The sequence below is a fragment of the Halyomorpha halys genome, unplaced genomic scaffold (assembly GCF_000696795.3).
Source record: "Halyomorpha halys isolate HHAL.00 unplaced genomic scaffold, Hhal_1.1 Scaffold448.1, whole genome shotgun sequence".
In the NCBI taxonomy this organism is placed as follows: Eukaryota; Metazoa; Arthropoda; class Insecta; order Hemiptera; family Pentatomidae; genus Halyomorpha; species Halyomorpha halys.
Genome location: NW_027107821.1, coordinates 1,142,704 through 1,164,993, shown reverse-complemented (window position 1 = coordinate 1,164,993; position 22,290 = coordinate 1,142,704). Strand labels below are relative to the sequence as shown.

The following is a 22,290-nucleotide window of genomic DNA, read 5'->3' as shown; positions in this document are numbered from 1 at the left end:
GGAACTGCCAAGAACAAACTATTATTAAACAATTGAACATAGCAGGGTGACCCATAAGCTCCTCCGTGAAGGGAATTCTTCTCCAACATATTGCAGCTGTAAAACTGCCTAAAAATTCTTCTTATACCATTATTGGTTGTTAAATTTATTTTTCAACTTTGCTTCATCATGAATCCTTTTATGGGCTCAAACTGGATGAAGATCCATATATTGCTTGTACATGAGTTATACTTAGATGATAATTTAACTTTTTCTATCTGTCAGTCAAACGTAGAAAACTTAGATATTTTGTCGAGATGATATAAGGTGTTGTATGTTTGAGGAAATATGTATACCATTTAAATTTAATAATTCAAGTTCTTGTTTTATTTCTCTTTAAAGACTTTTTGTAATAACATATTTCATTATTTATTTTTATTGTTTCTTGAAGTTGCAACTACCATTACTTGAGGATCCCTTTCCACCCAATCAGTTCATCTGTAATTATTTGAACTTCTCTGCTGTTATTTCCTAAAAGCTGTTTTTGTTAAAATCATTTTGCTTTGATTGTGTGTTCTATTTATCTTATAAGTTATATGTTTTATAAAATAACAACTTTAGCTTTGGTAGTGTTGAACATTGAGACTTCCTCTGGGTGCAATAGGCCTATTTATTATTTAATGTTTTAAGTAAATAAACATGTAAGTATTAAGCAATACCAAAGTAAATGATTTTTATGTTTTTTTTTTAATGTTACAGAAAATGAATCTTAAGACAAATGAAACATATGGTGAACCTGTGTCAATGACAGATGTTTATCAGGAATTCAGCTCAACTGTAGCTGAAAAGTATAAAATAAAGCAGTTCAAATCCAGGAAAATTTCCAAAAAATATGCCTTTAGTGATCACAGTGTTCCTTTAGAGTCAGAGTATCTGGAAATAAGATATCCGGTAAGCCATTTATTATATCTGAAACTGCTATATACATTTAACTCCTTTATAGGACCATTACTTTCTTTCACTTCAATTGATTAGTGGAAAGTTAGTGTTTTGAGTTTATTGGCTTTTTAGGTAGCTATGTGATCTAGGTCTTGTCTGTTACATAAGACATCTGTTGAATCAGTCAGTTCTTAGGTATTCAAAAGGGTTAATTCAGATCACACAAGACATCTGTTGAATCAATCAGTTCTTAGGTATTCAACAGGGTTCATTCAAATCAATTCCTCTAATTTCATAAAACATTGTGGGTTTTTTTTTCATCATTTTTTGCCTTCCTGATTTTCAATAATACATTGAGTTTTGCTGTTATCTGTGCTGATCTTATATGCATTGGGTTTAACAATCCCTCTGCTTATACTTCACAATGATTGCAGTTCTTGAGTCTCCTGATACAGTCTGACTTAATTGGATGAGGATGTTGTGAAGGTTTCTTATGATGCAATTCTGACTGTAAGGCCTTTACTGTATGGGGATTTCAGGGGAGTTGGAGACTCCTTTGGATTAATAGGAATTACTTTTGGAACTATGGGGTTGTGCTTAGGGGCTTGTGAAGCTCTACGAGTTTTTAAGATTTCTCATGTTGTGGCAGTCCTATAGTTGATCAGTTGTGCATAGGTTTTTTCTAGTTCTTTTATGAAGTGGAGATCTGAAACAAATTTAACTCAGTTCAATTCCTCAGGAACTATTCACATAAATGAATGCAATCAATATTTTTACTCATCCTTTGTATCATTCGTTTTGATGTGGAGAAATTTTAATCACCACCAATAATAATAACTTGCATATTAAATCAATGAATGATGTTCAAAAAAAATATTTTATCTCTATTTACTTTTATTGTGATAAATAAGTTTAAATTTATGTTTTTCCTAACTAAAAATTATTTAAGCATTCTGTCCTTGTCTAGAGTACTTTTCCGGCATTACCTAGTGATCTCAAAGGTGAAACCTTTTCTCATGTATTTGGAACAAAGACATCATTTTTAGAAATTCTTCTCTTAGAACGAGGAATTAAAGGGCCAAGTTGGATTGAGATTACAAACGCTGAGCCTGTTCTAGCACCATTTACTTGGTGCAAAGTAGAGGTAATAACCACCATAACTTTTTTTTAATTACTTATGTTTTTTACTTTTTTATTTATGAATATTTTTTAAATATAGTTGGGTCATTTATTTCCAAAGTTAATACTAAAAAAAAAAAAAAAAAATAATAATAATAATATTAGGCTATTTCAACATGAGTTAAAACTATCATCATATTCTGCCAGGACAGAGGATTTGGAATGGAAAACATTTTTGTACATGCATCTGCCAGCTGACTCTTTTTGGAGCTAACTTATTGACACTGTACGAAAATCATGATATATAAACAAATGTCTAACAAATATTGTATATATATCATACAAATATATAAATGGCTTACCAACATATTTGGATGAATTTAGTACTGAAAGTTTGATACTCATTTCTATTTTAAAAAGTAAAAAGTTTCTAATTTTCTATTTTAGAACAGAAATTGAAAGTTTCTAACTTTCTATTTTGAATCAGATATTTTTGTTTAGTGGTTCAAGTTGATGGTCTTAAGTTTTTTTATTAAATACATTCTTTATTTATTTAATACATCACTTGGTCACTCTGTCAGCTTTTTTGGTCCGTTATTGTTGACATTAATTCAGTAATGCCACATTCTAATATCACTTCCAGTTTATTTTGACTCATTATTTGAAATAAAAAAATGTTATTTCTCAAAAATTAACAATTTTTTTTTATTTGAATGGTAACGTTATTTCAAAACAAAGAAATTTTGTAGCTCTATTTCTAAATAACTTCTGATAGTTGTAAAATAGCTATAAATAACAGATAATCCATACAATGACAAAAAAGAATTGCATAATCCCACCCCATGAAGTAAATATTTTAGTATATAATGATAATCATTAGGTAGATTATATTCTTTATTTACTTTTCTTATCTGTGCAATATTGATGTTTTAGGCATCCTGTATAAAGGCCAGTGATGTTCATGTATTGAAGTCTGGTTTGCCTCACATTCCTCCATTAGTTTTGGTAACTCTTCATCCACAAGCAGTTCATAATCCGAAAACTAAACAGACAGAAATTATTGCTGTAGGTTGTTTAGTCAGTAACTCGTATCCTGTTGACAAACCTCCTCCTGATAGGCTTTTTAATCAACATTTTTGTGGTGAGTTGATTCATATTTGTAGAATATGATATTTATTGTTTTCACACTTTTACTGAGTTGAATAATACTAATAAAAATAAAGTGTAATGAGTACTTTACTATCTTTAAAAAAATAGATTTTACAAACATGTTCATAATAACTTACAATTTGATTTTTACAGTTTTTTCAAAGCCATCTGATTTCACTTGGCCTTATGATTTAAAAGAACATCTATCCAATTTTAAGAAAACATCACTGGAACGAATGGAATCAGAGCGAGCACTTCTGAATCTTCTTCTGACGAAATTGTATCGAATAGATCCTGACATTATTGTAGGTCATGATCTCTCTGGATATGGAATAGAATTGCTTGTGAAAAGGTTGGCATTTCATAAAGTTCCCAATTGGTCACGTCTAGGTCGTTTGAAAAGATCGGTTATACCTACGACAAAGGTTTGTTTCTTTAGGATTTTATTATCATATCATATTTTGGATTTGTAACTGATTCAAACAAAAATTTATTTTATAGGCTAGAAATCAAATTGAAAAAATTGCTCTTACTGGTCGCTTAATGTGTGACATCAAAGTAACTGGTAAAGAACTTCTTAGAGCTCGTAGTTTCGATTTAGACTCTCTCTGCCAGCTAGTATGCATTCATCATTCATTTACTATTATTTGTCTATTATTAATACTATTATTTGTAATTATTGATGTATTTCATAGGTTTTACATTTCCAAGAAAATAAAAGACAAGATTTTAGTGATGAAGAGTTTAAAAGTTGTTTTTAGTAAGTATAGCTTCTCTTTAATACCAAAATCTCTATCATAATGAGGTGTTAATAGTTGATATAAGGGGAAGAGGACGTTTTGACCTAAATTTTAGGTCTTCATTAGTGCTGAAAAACAAAACGAGATAACAACCTTAATTCACAGAAACATAAAAATAAAATAATAACTAACTTGGAAATAAATTAAGTAGATTGTAGTTGATACTAATAGAAGATAAAATGTAATCTTTATTATAGATTATTGTAATAATCTATTTATTAAGATTATCTATATACGTTTATTATAAAATGTTGGCACAAATAAATAAGTTGTATTTATTTGTGTATTTTTGCTGACCGCACTCCTGACCATCTTCTCCTCATCTCATCACAAGATCTATATCCTATGTAAGTATTTCATTTTATCTTCGTTACTGCTTTATTAACTATTCAGCAGTTACACCTGATTGTGAATTTATGAGAGACAAATTTAGTTCAGTTTCGAATTGGACGAGTACCCTCAGTAGCTTATGATCTTTCTACCCATTGCCCAAGGGCTTGGCTTCCTCAGTCTGCAGAGTGGGACATCAGTGTTCTGGATCAGTCAAAATCAATCTTGCTTAAATTCTTATTTAAAATTTTTCATTGTTTTTCTTTAGAAAATGTTTTGAGATTTATTTATTTTTTTTATAAGTTAAGCCTCACTATCCACGAACTTATTTTTATGATCTTTGTTACATTCAGTTTTTCCTACTAATATGAGATGTTTTACCTCATAAATAAGTCACCAAATTTAAAAGTAAAATATTATTTAATGATTTCACTTAGCTAATTTGTCAAGAAATCTATGTACTATATTGTCTCCAGAATCCAACAATAGCCAGTTTTACTCTTTCACATTGAAACATATTGATTTATTACTTTACTGTTATTTAATTTTTAATAAATCATTTAAATAAATTTTAGTTTATTTAAACTTTAATTCCAAGAGCCATTGTTTTGGCTGGATGGATGGTAATCTTAATGTTTAAATTCTTGAAAATAAACTTTTTTTTTTTTATTGCTTTTTTTTATATATTTATTTTTTCAGTTCTGGAGAAAATTTAGTTAAAGCTTTATGGTCATTAATGACAGATGCTTCTTATATATTGAGAATATTTACTGAACTTAATGCCCTTCCTTTGGCTCTACAAATTACTAATATTGCAGGTACGATACTTTTTTTAAATTATTGGTCTCTTGTTTTAGAGAAATGAATTTTAACTTTGAAATCTATTGGATTATTATATATTTATTTTTCTTTAATTGTAGGTAATGTTATGTCTAGAACATTAATGGGAGGTCGCTCTGAGAGAAACGAGTTCTTGTTACTTCATGCTTTTCATAGTAAAGGTTATATTGTTCCAGATAAAGAATATAAAAAAACTGTTAAGGTGTTTATAGAAAACTTTCAACCTTCAGGTTAATTTTAAGCTATTCCTGTTTTATAAGTATATCTATATATATTTTTTCTTTAGGATGATGGTATAGATGACAATACAGAAGTTACTACTAGATCAAGGAAAAAGCCATCTTATGCTGGTGGTCTTGTGCTAGATCCGAAAGTAGGATTCTATGATGACTTGATTCTTCTTATGGACTTTAACTCATTGTATCCTAGTATAATTCAAGAATACAACATCTGTTTCACAACCATTTCTCCATCATCTATTGATATGGTAATATATGATACTGTCTATTATTCAATTGAATAATTTGTCTTAAAATAAATGAATTAGTCTCATCTTTTTGTGAGAACACCAATTGCTTGAAACCAATACAAAAATAACAAATCCATTTTGTTACTTAAACATATCTTCTTCTTTCTCTATGTTACTTAAGTTTTATTTGATAAATAGTTGAGAAATTCATATTAAGATAATTAATGCGGGCTCATGTCTCGTTTAAACAAGTCAGTAAATATATGTGGACTGCACAATATTTCTTCTTCTTTTTCTTCCACCCTTATGCCTGTCAGCGTAGGAGTGCTTCCAACCATCGATCCCATGTGTTCCTATCCCTGGCAAGGTTCCTCATTTCTTCCAGAGTCATCCCTCTTCGCCTTCCAATTTTTTCCAAGACACAATATTTTTGGTATTTAAATATTGAAATGTTGATATTATCTGTTTTAATTATTTAATTAAATTTTGGTGGAAAAAAAAATTTAAAAATAAGAAAACTATTTATTTAGTTTCTCATGGTAAATGTGTGAACTTGAGTGGCTTGAAGCAAGAATTTGACTAGCCAGAATCTTGTGCTAAATGCTCCTTTGTTTCCCTATAAAGATATTTATTGTGTTGGTTTGTCTAGTGCCATAATTTCAATGCATATACCTGTAATATGAATTAAATAAGAATTGAGGTGGTTGCTAGAAAAAGGTTGTTGGTAGTCATAAGGCTTTTTTCCTAGAATTGAGTTTTTAGAATATCCATTTTGTGAACTACACAATATTACATTTGTAAACTAAACAACATTTTTGTATTGAAATGTTTATGTCATCTGTTTTAATCTACTTAGTTACTCATGGGAAATACACTGAATTGAATGGCTTGGAGCAAGAAATTAACTAACCAGAAATTAGTGCTAAGGTCTCCTTTGTTTCTCTATAAAGCTATTTATTGCATCAGGTTTTTTAATGCCATAATTTAAACACATACCTGTAATATGAATTGTATAAAACATTAAATAGGAATTGAGGTGGTTGCTGGAAAAAGGTTGTTTGTTGGCAGTCATAAGGTCTTACCCTATTTTGCATTTTTAGAATCTTTGATATCCATTTTGTTACTTGAAAAGTTTAAAAACTGTATCATAATTTTTAAAGTTGGTAGGACTGTTTGAATGAGGAAATCTGTGGTGGTTTAATTTAGTTTTTTTAAATAAAACATTGTTGACAAACTGTTTATACGTGTTGGAGAAAACATTTTAAAAGGTGCGAAAGAGAAGTAGTTCGATCCTGATTAGTGGGTGTAAAATAAAAAGATGAGTTTTATCAATCGAAGACTGGAAAACATGTAGGGGAAGATTTTCAAGTTGTTTGAGAATGTTGTTAAACCTGAGTTTTCACAACTGCAACCGTGTGTCTGTTTAGTCTGTTCTATGGAGAGCAGATGAAGTTAGAACAAGATACATATTTGGCCAGGTGCATGGCTAATGGCTAATCACAAATTACACTCAGTTAATCCAAAAATAATAATACATCCCTAATAGATAACTTGCTAGTTTATAAGTTAAGTTTAGACCCATTTTCTTTAAAATCAGCTACGTTGTTCTAGAAAGTTGATTACCCTTATCTATTGGCTAATAAACCTTTAAAGCTATGGTCACACTCATCACCCCGGCCCATTGTGTTCTTGGCATTGGGATTCCTGAAAATTGGTGTTGTTCTGCCTTCGTGGCCAGTATATCATCATATCAGACATAGTGGTAAATATTTTCTCACGTATATTTGGTCATGCTGAACACGAAATAAATTTATTTTATTTCTTTCATATGTTAAAAGGACGTTCAACCTACTTCTCATCTTGGGTAAGTTTTTAAGGTATAAAACTGACTATTAATCCAAAATCAAATGTTCTACTTTCCTTTTAATACACAATATTGCTTATCAATATCAAAATAAATGAGAGCTTATTATGTACATTGTTAAATCATTTACAAAACTTCACATGGTTATTTCTAAGAACTTAATTTTCGAACAAGCCTCCATTTTTAAGCTTTAGGCTGAATTGTTGATTGTTTCAAAATAGTCTTTGTGAAAAATTCACATAATGTTGCTTATGTTTTTTACCCAATACCTGCAGTTTTATGTATTTATAGGTCATTTATTGTGAACGACATGTATGTATGTCATGGCGATATTCTGTTGCTGGTGGGTGGCATACATTTATATCATTGGACCCGCCCATTCTCAGCATGATTCAATGCGACGGGGTGGGGGTGGGATACTGTATGTTGAAGTTAGACATTTTTGCCTGACCATAAGAAAGGGAGGAAGGATTGGTGCTTTGAACAGTGAAGTCCTTTCCCAATTTGGACTCACTGTTCAAGAGATATTTAATATTAAAAATAATAATGACGTTTTCTAAAAACGAAAAGAAAATTCTGTCTGTAGGAAAGTCGCTACTGATTTCTTCCACAACTTATGGGTTAAGTTTGTGTTTCAGGATGATGATTTTAATGAAAGCTATCAAAAATATTTTCCTGAAGAATCTGTGGAACCAGGAATATTACCCACTGAAATCCGTAAATTAGTTGAAAGTCGGAGAGATGTAAAGAAGCTACTGAAGTCAGCTGTTTCTCCTGAGCAGAAAATGCAGGTGTGATGAATTAATTGTTGTATGCTGCTGTTTATGTATTTTCATTTTTTGCTACCAATTAGGTAGCAATTAAATAGCTGAATTATTTAATTATTTCTGAGATTGCTTTGACTAGATAATATTACATTCAATTTAATTTCCTTTCTTCTATCCTAGATTTATCTTTTATTGTTGTTTTAAATTGAGTATCATCAAACATTTTCATTAGTTATGAATTAAATAATATATTTTTTAATAATTTCTAATTTTTTGTTTTTTCAGTATGATATTCGACAAATGGCTTTGAAATTGACTGCTAACAGTATGTACGGTTGCTTAGGATTTTCTAATTCCAGATTTTGTGCAAAAGGCCTTGCTGCTCTTGTTACAGGTTAATTTATTCATTTTAATTGATGGTTAGCGGAGTCAAGTGATCTAAGGGCAAAACAAATTTTTTTTTTTCAGGAAATTAAAAGAAACTATCTAATTTATATAAAAACAATAAGTTTGTATTACTTTTTTTATTAGGTGGTATATAGTGCAAAGTTTTTTAGTAAATATGAAGTATAAATATTTTATAGTTAAAAAATCACAGAAACAATATAATTCCAGGTTTGGATGACTTGAAATGATCTAAGTCATCATTTATGTTTCTGACAGCGGACTACAGCTTGTTCTCTTTTTTTTTTACCTAAGTACCACAACATGGCACAGAGGTCGTTCTATTTTAGTTGAAGTGGCACCATCCTCTAAAGACTTGTGATTTCAGCTGATATGCCTTTTTCTTTATTTATGTATTTTGTTTTTTTGGACTATCCTTTCTCACTTTTAACCAACCAACCTGGATTATTCCCAAATGTGTTAAAATCAAGTAATTTTTTCCTTATCAATGATCTTACACAACCTTTTTATTCTACAATTGAGAATGTCACAGTTTACATCATCTACAGTGTGTAGCTTACAAGTTTTTTCTTTTTTCTAGCGAATTTTCAATCTAATGCTGATCAACCTGTGCCTTGATACTAAAAATGTATGTTCTTTTATGGAAAAATTGCCATTGTCATTTAGGAAAATTGAACGAAAAAATCATCCTCTTTTTTAGTTGTTCTAAGCTAAAAACAGGATCAATGTAAGAGACAGCTGTTGACTATCTCTTATATGGATTTCATAGTTCATTAGAATAGATAAATTTAATGTTGTATGATTCAATTCTTATACTGCGGAATACTGGGTAACCTTTTTTTTTTTCTTTTTAAGCTCAAAAGCATGATACTTTTGTCACCTTTGGCCTTTTTGAATAAAAGGCTAGGAAAACTATCCAAAAAAGCTAGTAAAAAACTGCTTGATAAAATTTATACGAAATCATATTCTCAAGCTCTTTAATTTAGTTAGCAAAGGGCATTCTGTAAATATTCAGATGAGGTCTCAAGTACTCTCTCCCTGATTTAGTCTAACTGTAATGGCTTTCCTCCCTGTGAAAGCAATTGATGAGGTCATTAACCTAGCCTGTTATGAAAAATGTACTTGAACTTTTTTGCTCTTTCTGATTAGTTTCAAAAAGTTTAAAACCAAAATATTTTTTCTTCTTTTGATAATAGTAGTTCCTTCTTAAGAGGTCCCCTTTTCCATCAGGAACATTAAAATAGATTGTTGGGTAGCCTTTTGTTTTCTTTTGGATCATGATAATTCACATGTTGCTGTCTAAGGATGGGTAGAATGTCCCTTAAGTTCCATCAATGAGCTTCCCTTTTCGTAGATTCTCAACTTGTAGACCTAGTTGAAAAGCTTCATTTTCATTTGCAACACATCCTCACAGCCAAATTAACACTTGTAAATAACCTGTAAGATACGAAAAGAAAAACAATTTTTTTTTTCCGTGCATGCATCTTCACTTCACATATTATTTTTTCACTTCCCTCCTCCTTTTTATATCTTTTCTTTGAGTTTTCACCTGGTTTGAAGGCAAATTCATCCATTCTTTCAAACAGAGCTACATAAGTTGCTAGTAATAAAAACAAATTGACTGATAAAGTATTAACAATACTTGAGTATTATAGAAATGGACTTAAATCATTTAGAAGGAACAGGCAGGCAGGGAAAGGCATTCAGATCCATCTTTTGCTACTTATTTTAACTGAATAGATGTTGTTTCTGAAGGTCAATCTGTTGGCACGACATTGGCAATGATACACTGAATATTTTGGTGTGAAAAAGTTTTTGTAATTTTTTATACTTAGATCACTTAGTCCCTGCCACACTTCATTTATTTTTTATACTTTTATTGATAATTTGAATTCATCAATAATTATTTATTTTAATAGCTAAAGGCAGAGAAATACTTCTTACTACCAAAAGAATGGTAGAATCTTTTGGATATGAAGTTATTTATGGAGATACTGATTCAATTATGATCAATACTAGAACTAAAGATTATGACCAAGTGCATCAAGTTGGTAAGAAGGTAGTAACTGTTTATATATTTCTATTACTTTAATTTGGAAGATGGATTTTGCATTTATTGAAAAAAATTTACAATAGAATCATAAATTTTTAATGGAATTATAAAAAAAAAATAATTGATTTTGTTTTTTTTTTAAAATAAAGTAGTTTTATGGCTATGTATCCTAAATTAAGTTTAGTCATCATTAAATTTATTAAACAAATTTGTGAATTTAGTTATCTAAGTGTATCTAATGGCCAATTTGAATTTTTAGTTGAAATTCGAGGTCAACAAATGTTATAAACAAGTTGAATTAGACATTGATGGAGTTTTCAAGTATATGCTTCTGTTAAAAAAAAAGAAATATGCTGCTGTAACAATTACTAAGCTTCCAAATGGTGAATTTGTTGAAAAACAAGAAATGAAAGGTTTGGATATTGTGAGAAGAGATTGGTCTCAGCTAGCAGCGGCAGCCGGAAGGTATATTGAAGTATTAAGATTGATTATAAACAAACCTTATTTATTTACTTTTCATTATGACTCCTCTAATTTATTCTATTGAAGGCCTTTTCAAAGTCTTTATGTAGGATTTCAAGTATGACTTGGCCCAAATGCTTCTATGGCGTTTGGGATGACCTAATAAAAAATAATAGAAGAAAAAGTTCTACTTCTATAGTTTCACCAAACGCTTTTGTTTTTTTACCTTTGATGCAACATATGCAGTGGTGCACAGCACAGTAGAAAATGAAACTTTGCAGATGACCCATACTTATTAATACTCTAATTTATAGACGTTGAAATGTTATGAAAGATTCCACAAAACTTTTTCTTAAAAATGCAAAATTATAATATTGATAATAAATATAAGCATGATGGTTTACCTCTACTAGTTCTGAAAATATATTTAGAGAAGAGAAAGAAATGCTTTATTCATTCATGCTGCCCAAATACGTCAGGTTGCTACATTACACAGCATACGAATCAATCCGTGATCAGACATATTTTTATGATATAATAAAATAGAAAGAAAACATTTTTTTTTTTCCACAGTTTTCCTTTACAATTAATACCAGTCTACACACTAAATACAAGTTCTTCAATTTATTCCTTTTTTTCTTTCCCGTCCATTTCACAATTTTTATTTCATTTGATCGATAAATTCCCCTAGATCCAGGTCTTTCCAAACTTTGCACTTGTTTCTTCTAATCAGAAAGCAAAGTATACTCTGGTTAAAATCTGAGCTGATTTATCTAGTTATAATAATTTTATTGACTTTCTACCTGGAAACAATTTGATATGGCTGTGGGCTGAGCTGGATTCAGTATATATTAATTAAGGTTATTTTTTAGTCAGTGAAAGTACAAGTCATACATAAAAATATTTTTTGAATATTTCTTCATAAATTTTGTGATTTAACACTTACAATAACAATTTACTTGTTTTGTAGGCATATTTTAAATGAAATATTATCAAATAAATCAAGTGATGATAGAATAGATGGAATTCACAACTACTTAGAAAAGATTCGCTCTGATTTAGAGACCAATAAGGTACCAGTTACCTTATTAACAGTTACTAAGCAGCTGACTAAACCACCAGAAGAATATACTGATTCTAAAAATTTTCCTCATGTCCAAGTTGCTCTTAGACTCAACAAAAATTCAGCTAAACGACTTAAGCAAGGGGACACTGTTTCGTATGTAATTTGTAAGGTACATATATTTTTCTTTCTATTGTACTTCATATATTCGATTTAGTCAATTACTATTTAACTGTTCAATTGTTTGTTGACTATTGCTGTTTCAAGTTGCTAACGATCCTTTTTTCCTCCTTCAAAAAATGTAAATTTATTTTTGTTTTATTGTAAAGATAAAAATTAAGAAAGTAGTAAGCTAAAGTTATGGTACCAATGTTTAAGGATGGTACAAATAATTCTGCAGCTCAGAGGGCTTATCATGTTGACGAATTAAAAACTCAAGAAAATCTTTCAATTGATGTGCTGTATTATCTCGAGCAACAGATCCATCCTGTGATTTCACGTCTCTGTGACCCCATTGATGGCATTGATGCAGCCAGTGTGGCTAGATGTCTAGGTATTTTAAATTATTTCCATTTGATTAATAGCTAACCATCATTTTTTTATAAAGAGTTGTTATATAAACATAGATATTCTTTTTTCTTACAAAGTAAAAAGAACAGGGAATTAATTCCTTATGTTTCTAAAGTATATACATTTCTTTTGTGTTACAATCAGTTAGTGGCAATATCTTTTTATAGGCCTTGATCCAACAAAATATGCACGTGTGAATACTATTGCTGAAGAGTCGGATGAAATAACCAAATACACATTAGGGAGGGCTAATGAAGAAAGATTCAAGGATTGTGAAAGGTTAGATTTTTTTTTTTTAACCTCATATTTTTCTTGATTAGAAAAACAATAAAATTAAGTAAAAAGCTAAATAAGTATCATTAAAAACCATTGTAGGTTCATGGTAGCAAAATAAATTTCTGTTTTTATTATACAGATATTCGTTTAATTTTGACTAATTTTACTATTCATATTTTCTTCAAATTACTATTGCTTCTTTCAGGTTTGTATTCACTTGTAAAAATCCTACTTGTAAAGCTGATAACACAGTTGAGGGATTACGACATAAATTAGTAAGTATTTAAACTTCCCAACTGTATCATGAATCAGTAGGAAACAATGATTTATGCATTTAATTGAAATAATTTAATTTGAATAGGAAAATGGTGCCGATGGTTCACTCATGTTAGAAAAATGTACAAATCCGGAATGCAAAGTTTTTCCAGTGGAATACTTGCCAAGTATTCAAAATCAGCTTCATCTCAGGATTCGTTACCACATTCAGAAATATTATGAGGTAAAGTTGGATTATTTTGTCATATTTAATTTCTCTTTACAATGGAACTGTCCTTTAAAATAATTGTTATTAGAATTAATATTTTAAATATATATGTATTTAAAATCAAATGCAGTAGGTGTAGGCTTTGGTGGCTTCCAGACTTTCCTTAGTCCATATTGGATGCTAATAACCATTATTAGTTGATAATAGTTAAACATTAAATAAAAAAACTTCATAAGTGCACTAAAAAGAATAAAATAAGTCTATCAAGATAAAAATGGAGTTAAATATTTTATAAAACAAAATTTATAAATTACTTTTCATTATTTTTTAAACTAAATTTGGGATTACCTGTGTAACCATTACCTATTGAAACTCGAGGATCCTTCTTCATGTGTTTTTCATACTTCTTTATCAAAATCTCTTGATCCAATTGTCCAGATGGAAATAATCTTAAAAATGTGTCCATAATCAGCTTTGCTTCTAACAAACCACATTCCTATTTTGCCAATCCTTTTCCTATATCATATTCTTTCCAACAATGCATCCTCCAAACTCCTTTTGACCCTGAAAATGTCTATTTTAAAAACATTTCCTCTATTCTCAAATAAAGAACTGACTATGATAAGGATTAAATGTCTGTGGAAATGATCAAACTGACATCCCACATCTTATTCTTTTACATGCATGTAATTGTTCCTATCCCAAATTCAGAACTATTTCCTTTCCCTCCAATCTATCAAAACCACTCGAAAGATTATTCCACTCATAGCATAATAACATCCTTGATCCAGTCTGGTTTCACCCAAAACTTTCAATTCTCCATAGACAAATACCAAATCACTATCCTTGTTCTTTTTAATTTTTCAAAAGCTTTAAACTAAGTTAATATTTGATCAATACCTGTCATGAGATAACCATATGACCCAAAAAGCCATTACTACCCTTCAACTATTCCTAAGATTTTGAGATTCTATGCTCCCTAAAATCCATCAACTCATCTCCTGGTTTCCTCCATCATTGTCCCCTATTAAGGTTGCCTTTTATGTCATATAGTGGATTGTCTGGTCGGCATGACATGAGATTGAAGAGGCTGATGAATTTATTCCTTAACTTCATCCTGAGGATTCCAAGACTCCCATGTCTCCAGTTGGTATGCCAAGTTTAAGTGGCCTTAGAATGTTTGTATCAATTGAGTGATCAATGTGATTCTATTGACTGGCACAATTCTATTCTCTTTCAATTTAGTCCATGGAAAAAAAAAATCAATTTTTTACCACCTTAGAAAAAGTCTTTTTTATATAATTTATTCATATTAGAATAAATTTTGTTTATTAATATACATTCGATTTATTTTATTGTTTTCTTTTTAGTCAATATATTCTATTTTTTAAGTAAAAACATTTTAGTTTTATTATGTTTTTTAATCTATTATGTATATTTTTTCTACTGATGATCTATAATAATTATGTATTTCTAGGGTTGGTTGATATGTGAAGATCCAGTTTGTCAAAATAGGAAAAGGATAATTAATCCCATTTTTTCTAAAGGTTTTCCTGAGTGTAATAAATGCTATCGAAGCACAATGAGGAGGGAGGTGAGTTTTCTAGTTTTAAGATTTTACATGTACGTATTTATAAATACAAATAATGTCTGAATATTTTGTTTTAGGTATCCAACTTGAGTTTGTACACTCAGCTGACATATTTTCAGTATTTATTCGACCTAAGCAGGGATGTTATTACCACTGTTAAAATAGAACCTGAGATAGTAAATGCTTACAAAAGGTTGTTCGATCAAGTAGGTGAAGTTTTGAAACTGAACAAATACTCCGTTATTGACCTTGGAAGCTTGTTTTCTCAACTCTTTCCTTTCAAAAAAGAAAAATAACAAGTAATTTATAATTTGAATAATTATTTTATAGTCTCCATTGGTTGTATATTGATAACAAATTGTAGTGAAGAATTATTTATAAAAAAGAACCTATCATGTAATTGTCATTTCAAAAATATCAAATTTTGTATATATCACTATTTTATATGAAAAAGCTGTACATAAATGCAAGACATTATTTCTTTGTATTATTTTCTATTGTAAATATAAAATGTACATACGGATTAAGTTACAAGATTTTTAATAATCAATATTTTAAATATTAAATGTTTGTTCTTTTTCCATTTTCTGTTTCCATCAACTTCCTTTGAAGCTTTTCACACTTTCGAAACTAAGATTTTGAGACTGGGGAAATTATAAGTTACAAAAACTTTTCATCAGCATTATATTATTTATAATGTACTGTTTAAATATTGTTTGTTTGGTCTTGTTTAAAGGCATAAAACCATTTGGTCACTAATGCCTAAGGATTGTCATAAATATAAAGCTACACACACACACACACAGACATTCACTCATGCAGAAATGTGCTTGATTCTAAAGAAGAAAAATTAAAATCAAGCAATAATTTAGGAAGGAGGTGATGCACTTTTAAAAATTTAAACACTAAAATGTAACTTTAGATTCCTCATCTGTGAGAGCTACAGATAAATTTGGGGTTGGTCCTATTCTGTCAATTGTAGGTAAATAGTGAGGGCACTCTTCTAAAATATGGTTAAATCATGAGAATGGACTGGCAATATTGGCGTGTTGGAAGTAGCAGTTTTCTAATCAGGTGAGAAGAGTATGGGCTATTTTCAAGTAGGTTAGAGTTACCTGCGGTAGGATGTCGCCCAGAGTTTTCTTACTCTTCTGATTTACTCAAAGAGCTTTCATCCTACATGGCCTGCATTCTTTCCGATATTTTTATTTTAAGAGATCTACTGAGTTCTGATGAGGTAAGAACGATGGTGCCTCGGCCAGGGAGCATCAGTGCCTCTCTGGCAGCTTTGCGAGCTCATTGCCTATGGAGCTTGAGACCCATATGAAATTTATGTACCTTGATCTGATAGTTTTAATTTCTAAGTATATATTTATGTATAGTTGACCGTAAAAATTGATGTATAGGAAGATGGTCAGGGTTGCGGTCAAAGGAGAAACAAAAATAGTTTACAACTATTTATTTTCCTGTATAGGAAGATGGTCAGGGTTGCGGTCAAAGGAGAAACAAAAATAGTTTACAACTATTTATTTTCCGATGTTTCGCCCCACTTTGTAGGGCTTCATCAGGGCTAAAATGATACAATGATAATAATAAAAATACAAAGATAAGATACAATAATAAGTATAAAAATAAGTAACAATGGCAAGAGTAAAAATTTTTTATATAAAAATACGTAAAATATACAGTTAAAAATACAGATGTACATAAAACAAAAACAATATGGGGAAGGAAAAAAAAAAATTGAGATTAAATAAACGTCATGAAAAAATAATAATTATACATAAATAAGTAATAATAAAGATATAAAATGATAATAAATGAGCAAAGAAAAAGTCATTTTAATACTTTAATTTCTAAGCTATACAAAATTAGAAATTAGTTATTTCATGTATAAAGCTCTTATGAATTTTGTTTATGGGCACCTAAAGTTGTTGATTTAAATGTAATTTGGTTGGTTAAAAGTAGTTAAACTACATCAGTAGGAAATAAGCTAGCTGCTGTGACTTGCTATTAAATTATATTTTCTTTGTGAAATTTTAGTTTTACTTATACTATAGCAGACATAATCTTCACTAACAGAAAATTAATTAGACTTGATTTTGGTATCAAGATTAAAAATAAATAAAAAATTCAAGTTATATTTATTTAATAAATTCAATATCTGTTTAAATGACAGATTTCTTTAAATCTAGGAGGTCAATAGTGCATTTTATTTTAACTAACCCAACTGCTTGATCTATTAAGTTTATTTTGGCCTTGTTTGTTAGTAAATCATGTAATTTTTGCCATTTTTTTTTTGTCTTGTACGAATGGAAATTGTAAGCTTACAACTTCAGTTCTAAAATTGTTATTATTTATTGAATTATAAGTGAATTATTTATTATTTCTATTTCTTCTTTTAGGAATGACCCTTTATATCACTTCTTTATTCTTCTCACGTCTGAACATTTCAGGGTTTTTTGCCCATTATCTATTTATTAAAATTATCTTCAAATGTCAACTTATTAAAAAAAAAGTTTTTTCATATTCAAATCTGAACATGAATCCAAAGTTGTTCCTTAGTTTTTCTTCATTGGTGATGTATATATTTTTTAATAAGTTGATACATGTCCACAAGATAATTTTAAGAGCTGGATAGTGACAAAAAAAATTATAAATAAACTAACAACCTTATGTGATTTTCTCAATTTATCTCGTAAACATAGACATCGTTTAAAACAGTATGATTTGCTTAACTGATCAACAATTGCTCTAAAATGATTCTATACATGTATTCTAAGAACTATAAATGGGGACTACAATTGAATTGTTACTGATTGGGGATCCCCACCTACTTTTACCTAAATGGGAATGAGACCACAACTTTCTATAGGCCCTGGCTCAGTTGGTAGTAGGGGATATCCTCCAGAACAGGATCTGCTGGGAATACCCACAGCTTTCATCTTATCTGTCAGTTATCACTAATTCTTGTAAGTTACATCACAATTTTCAATTTCGCCTGCTCTATTCCCCAGCAAGGAATTTTTTTTTTGGAAATGATTGTTCAGCTAATTTTCTTTTCACTATGCTTCTGTCATGCATATACAGGTATGTCTATAACACTCCAAGTTTTAATTAAATTACTTATAATTTAATAATAATTTCACCAACTCACTTATTCTAGAAAAATAATTTATCCTCAAGATCACTGATCAGAAATAATTTACTTTTTCATTCCATAGACAGTTTTCTAAAAATATAAATTTTTTACTTCATGAATCTTTGAATAAAGCAAATAATTGAATATAAAAATATATTTACCTGTCATGTAAGTTTGAATTTATAGTGTTTGGTAACATGGGTTGAATTTCAGAACTAACAATGTCATTGAAATTTCTGTCAAGTGATATTACACCAAAGAGCTCTAACTAGCAAAAATAATATCCAATAACTGTTAGTTGAACTTTATAGTTTTTAAACTTTATTCAAACAAATTAAAGAGTGAAGAAAAATAAAATATTAATGACAAAAATCATGTCTGAATTTATGTATGAACATCAAATCCTATACTTCTTTATAACTAAATTCAGAGGTTGTAACGATTCTCAACTGTCTCAGTTATTCTATAAAATTAAAGAAACTATTTAATGCCTAGAGTGAACTGTTCTGAAATAATTAGATATATATATTTATATAGATCCTTCTCAAGAGATAACATTCGGTTTCCATTATAGATTATTTATAATCAATCAGTATTAACAGACATGTCCTTCCTCAACACTGGTGAAATTATGCTAATTTTGTTGCAATACTTTCTCTTGTGATAAATGATTTAAAATAATTGTTTATACATTAATTTCTAATGTACCAGCTTAATATAATATGAAATTGGCAATAAATTTAAAACTTTACTTTTTAATAATAATTTAAAAGTTTATAATTATAATGTGTAAAAACTGGACATTAATATATGACTTTATGGGGAAAATATATTTTATGAAGTTGTTAATGATGAATTAATTGTTATTTACTAAACCAGTACATATAAAATTAGTATAATTAATATAAAAACTATTTTTTGGTACTCTAGTGGAGGTATATGGTGATCAGATCAGAGTTCAGATTCAAAGGAAATTTCAATTTGATTGGGAAATTTTTTAGAGAAAAAACATTTTGATTTATTATTTATTGGACATCAATCTTGCAAGCTAATGCATTAATACTATTTCCAGTAAGATGTCTGTTGCCCATAGTATTTCTAAATATATTGGATCAGTGTACATACACACTTCAATGTTCAAAGTTAAAGTTATACTCATTTAGAGTGTAGTCCAAACAAGGGATGACAGCAGGAGTAGTGTCATCCTCCAATAATTTCATAAACAGAAATATTGGGGGAATTTGATAACCTACTTCAAACTGAAAATTGTAGTAAAACATTATTCAAAGAGGTTATCATAATATTAATGCTATTTAAAGAACTAAGTCTAAAAATGTTAAAGGAAAGGGCTGATTTAACTATCCAGACCATGATTAAATTGGAAGCATTTGGCCAGAATTATTGGAAAAAAATTTTGCCCTCCCCTCCAGCAATTTGTAGTGATGCTTCTGGTCCAAACTTTCCTTAAGTTATTGGATCATATATCATACATTTGAAGAATAGTGCTTTATTTTGATTTCAAGTACTTTTCACTACAAGTTTGACATTTAAATTTAGTAACCGATATAAATGAGTGAACTTTTTGAATTCCAAGACTAACTAATAGGTGATCGATTCAATTGTGGCCAAACTACTTAACTAACTAAATTTGTAATTAAACTAACTATTGGAATTGTTTTACATTTTAGTCAGTAGCGACTTAGAGAGTAATTCACCAGCGGAAGATGACCCAGATTTTCCGGATACGGGTCCTTGGATACCATCCCTTTACTTTGAAGAAATGCGGGCAGACAAAGTAATGAAAGGCCCATCCAGTACAATATATTCATCAACAAAATTTGTGGTTAACAAGCCTCCTGAAAAGGGGACATCAAGCAAAGAGGTAACAAGGTTATTTTTGTCATACATGATTTTAAAAATTATTCTATCAAATTATTTCTGCATCTATTGGGAAATACTTTGAAATTACTATATTCCTTTAGGGATGATGATAATTGTTTAAGAGTAATTATATGAATCCATGTCAGAGCTGGTACAACCAAAATGATCTTGAGGGCCACTTTGGCAATGCATCGTAATTCCAGGGGTCGCATATAAAATTATGTATCCCCCTATAGATATTTTTTTGGAGTGAAAAATTCAAACTAAGTTTATTATTTACCTGAGATCTTCATCTAACTCATAAATAAAAAAAGGCAATATCTTTCATATATTCTTAAATGTATTATTTAAAATCAAAGTAAATTTTTTTTTCATAATTTCGACAGTTAATTTTTGAATATACGGATGCAAAAATAATGTAAAGAGAATCTTATCCTCTTTGTGTTGTTGCAATTGGGAATAAATTACCTCCAATGATTATAGAACATAAAACGTTATTGCTTAAAAAACATAAAATTTCTCTTTTCCTTATAAAACGGTACAATGGTCCATGTGAAATTTGATAAAGTTCCCTAAATGGTCCTATGGTCCACCAATGAATTTATAGGAAACACGTATATTTCGAGGATTGCTAATAGTTTCCGAGATGTAAGTTTGCGTAGTTTGACTCGATGGATTTCAAAACTGAAAAATAAGTTAGATTCAAGTTATAGACTGTCGCTCAATCAAACGTTTTTAAAATTTTAAAACCTGTTTTCCGCCATTCTTCTCGTCATAACTAAAAAACAAAAATATTTTGATTTAATGTCGCACCAATTTTTCCCTAAGGGAAGGCAGAAAATCGAAGGGGCCGGAAGTGCTAACACTAATGTGCGTGTCCTTAGCCATTAAAGTTTTAACAAAAGCACAAGTCGAATATTTTTAATACTTTTCTAAATCATATTTTAATTAGTTGTAATGATATGAATCGATGAAAGTTTTAAGTACTTGAGAGAACAATAAAAATACTTCGTATAACCGTAATATATGAGACTACAAGCATACACAGTCATGAAACCACTGAGGTCTTAACTGTATACAATCAATAATTAGAAATTAGGACATCCATTCAGGTCCTAATCTTTTGTTCTGTTTTATCGTTAACAGAACACTAATGGCACTATTGAGTTAAAATCAAACCTAACAATAGTTCACAGAAACATTTAAAATTAATTTTCAAAAGATTTTCATTACACTTAAAGAACGTTGCAAATCCATGAAGAGCTATTAGCTCAACTAAATTTAATTATAATATGAACTTAATTTGCATTTCATTCTTCCCAACAGGTAACCGAAACTGACATGTATTTGCTGAATGCAATAGAAAAATTGGCTTATAAATTCGACGCTTTAGAGAAACGAGTACGTAGGACTGAAGAATTAATATTCCATGTTATGGAAGGGTCCAATATTAAGAGACAAGGTAGTAAATAGTTAATCAAGAAATGTTGCTAAGAACTTTACAGCAAATACTAATAATAATAATGACGTTTAGATGCCTGCCCAGCCAACTTCACGAGAGTGGCCAGGAATTGCTACCACTTCAGTGACAGGGAGTACAATTGGAAATCAGCTGCTTCCATGTGCAAGAGTCTGGGTTCAAACCTCTTGGAGATCGAGTCACGGGACGAGTTTATGGAAGTTGTTACGTTCATTCAAGCAACAAACAATCTGAGAGGTAATTACTAAAGTAGGTTAAGGGCGAACTGTTTTCTAGCTCCAAGGTCCCAACAATAGGTAAACAGTTTATGTCAACCGAACCTAATAGCCGGGGTTAAGTGAAACAATCTTCCTAATCAAAGTGTTCTTCATTCAAAACTATTAATTAGTCACGTTTCAGAGCTATGACCCCAACTTCAGGGTCACTGCAATATATTTCTTTTATTCATCATTTAAGTTGAAATAGCTTTGCAAACTCCATGGTTCCATGCATATACAATAACACCAATCTCTCTCAACATACACCAGCCCAGTGAAACCTGTCCTAACTGAAATATACCAGATTAGTTTGACCCAATCCTTAAATAGGGGTTTCAGCTCATCCAGACTTGGCCAAAAACCACTATTG

At 29.9% G+C, this 22,290-nt stretch overlaps 1 protein-coding gene across 2 annotated transcripts in view; it reads left to right on the top strand.

Annotated features, from left to right (window-relative positions):
• DNApol-alpha180 (DNA polymerase alpha catalytic subunit) overlaps positions 1–20,129 on the top strand; it is a 29,795-nt gene extending 9,666 nt beyond the window's left edge. For both annotated transcript variants that reach the window (XM_067046179.1, XM_014423951.2), the window contains 21 exons: positions 739–930; positions 1,886–2,062; positions 2,971–3,178; positions 3,340–3,611; positions 3,688–3,804; positions 3,882–3,946; positions 5,016–5,134; positions 5,237–5,358; positions 5,443–5,643; positions 8,128–8,280; positions 8,542–8,650; positions 10,581–10,720; positions 10,974–11,179; positions 12,147–12,411; positions 12,618–12,792; positions 12,977–13,088; positions 13,291–13,360; positions 13,447–13,584; positions 15,047–15,163; positions 15,238–15,459; positions 19,991–20,129. In XM_067046179.1, coding sequence (XP_066902280.1) covers positions 739–930; positions 1,886–2,062; positions 2,971–3,178; positions 3,340–3,611; positions 3,688–3,804; positions 3,882–3,946; positions 5,016–5,134; positions 5,237–5,358; positions 5,443–5,643; positions 8,128–8,280; positions 8,542–8,650; positions 10,581–10,720; positions 10,974–11,179; positions 12,147–12,411; positions 12,618–12,792; positions 12,977–13,088; positions 13,291–13,360; positions 13,447–13,584; positions 15,047–15,163; positions 15,238–15,456 — 3,177 coding nt within the window. In that variant the 3' untranslated portion in view covers positions 15,457–15,459; positions 19,991–20,129. The remainder of the gene's footprint in view (positions 1–738; positions 931–1,885; positions 2,063–2,970; positions 3,179–3,339; positions 3,612–3,687; positions 3,805–3,881; positions 3,947–5,015; positions 5,135–5,236; positions 5,359–5,442; positions 5,644–8,127; positions 8,281–8,541; positions 8,651–10,580; positions 10,721–10,973; positions 11,180–12,146; positions 12,412–12,617; positions 12,793–12,976; positions 13,089–13,290; positions 13,361–13,446; positions 13,585–15,046; positions 15,164–15,237; positions 15,460–19,990) is intronic.
• The last annotated feature ends 2,161 nt before the right edge of the window (positions 20,130–22,290 follow it).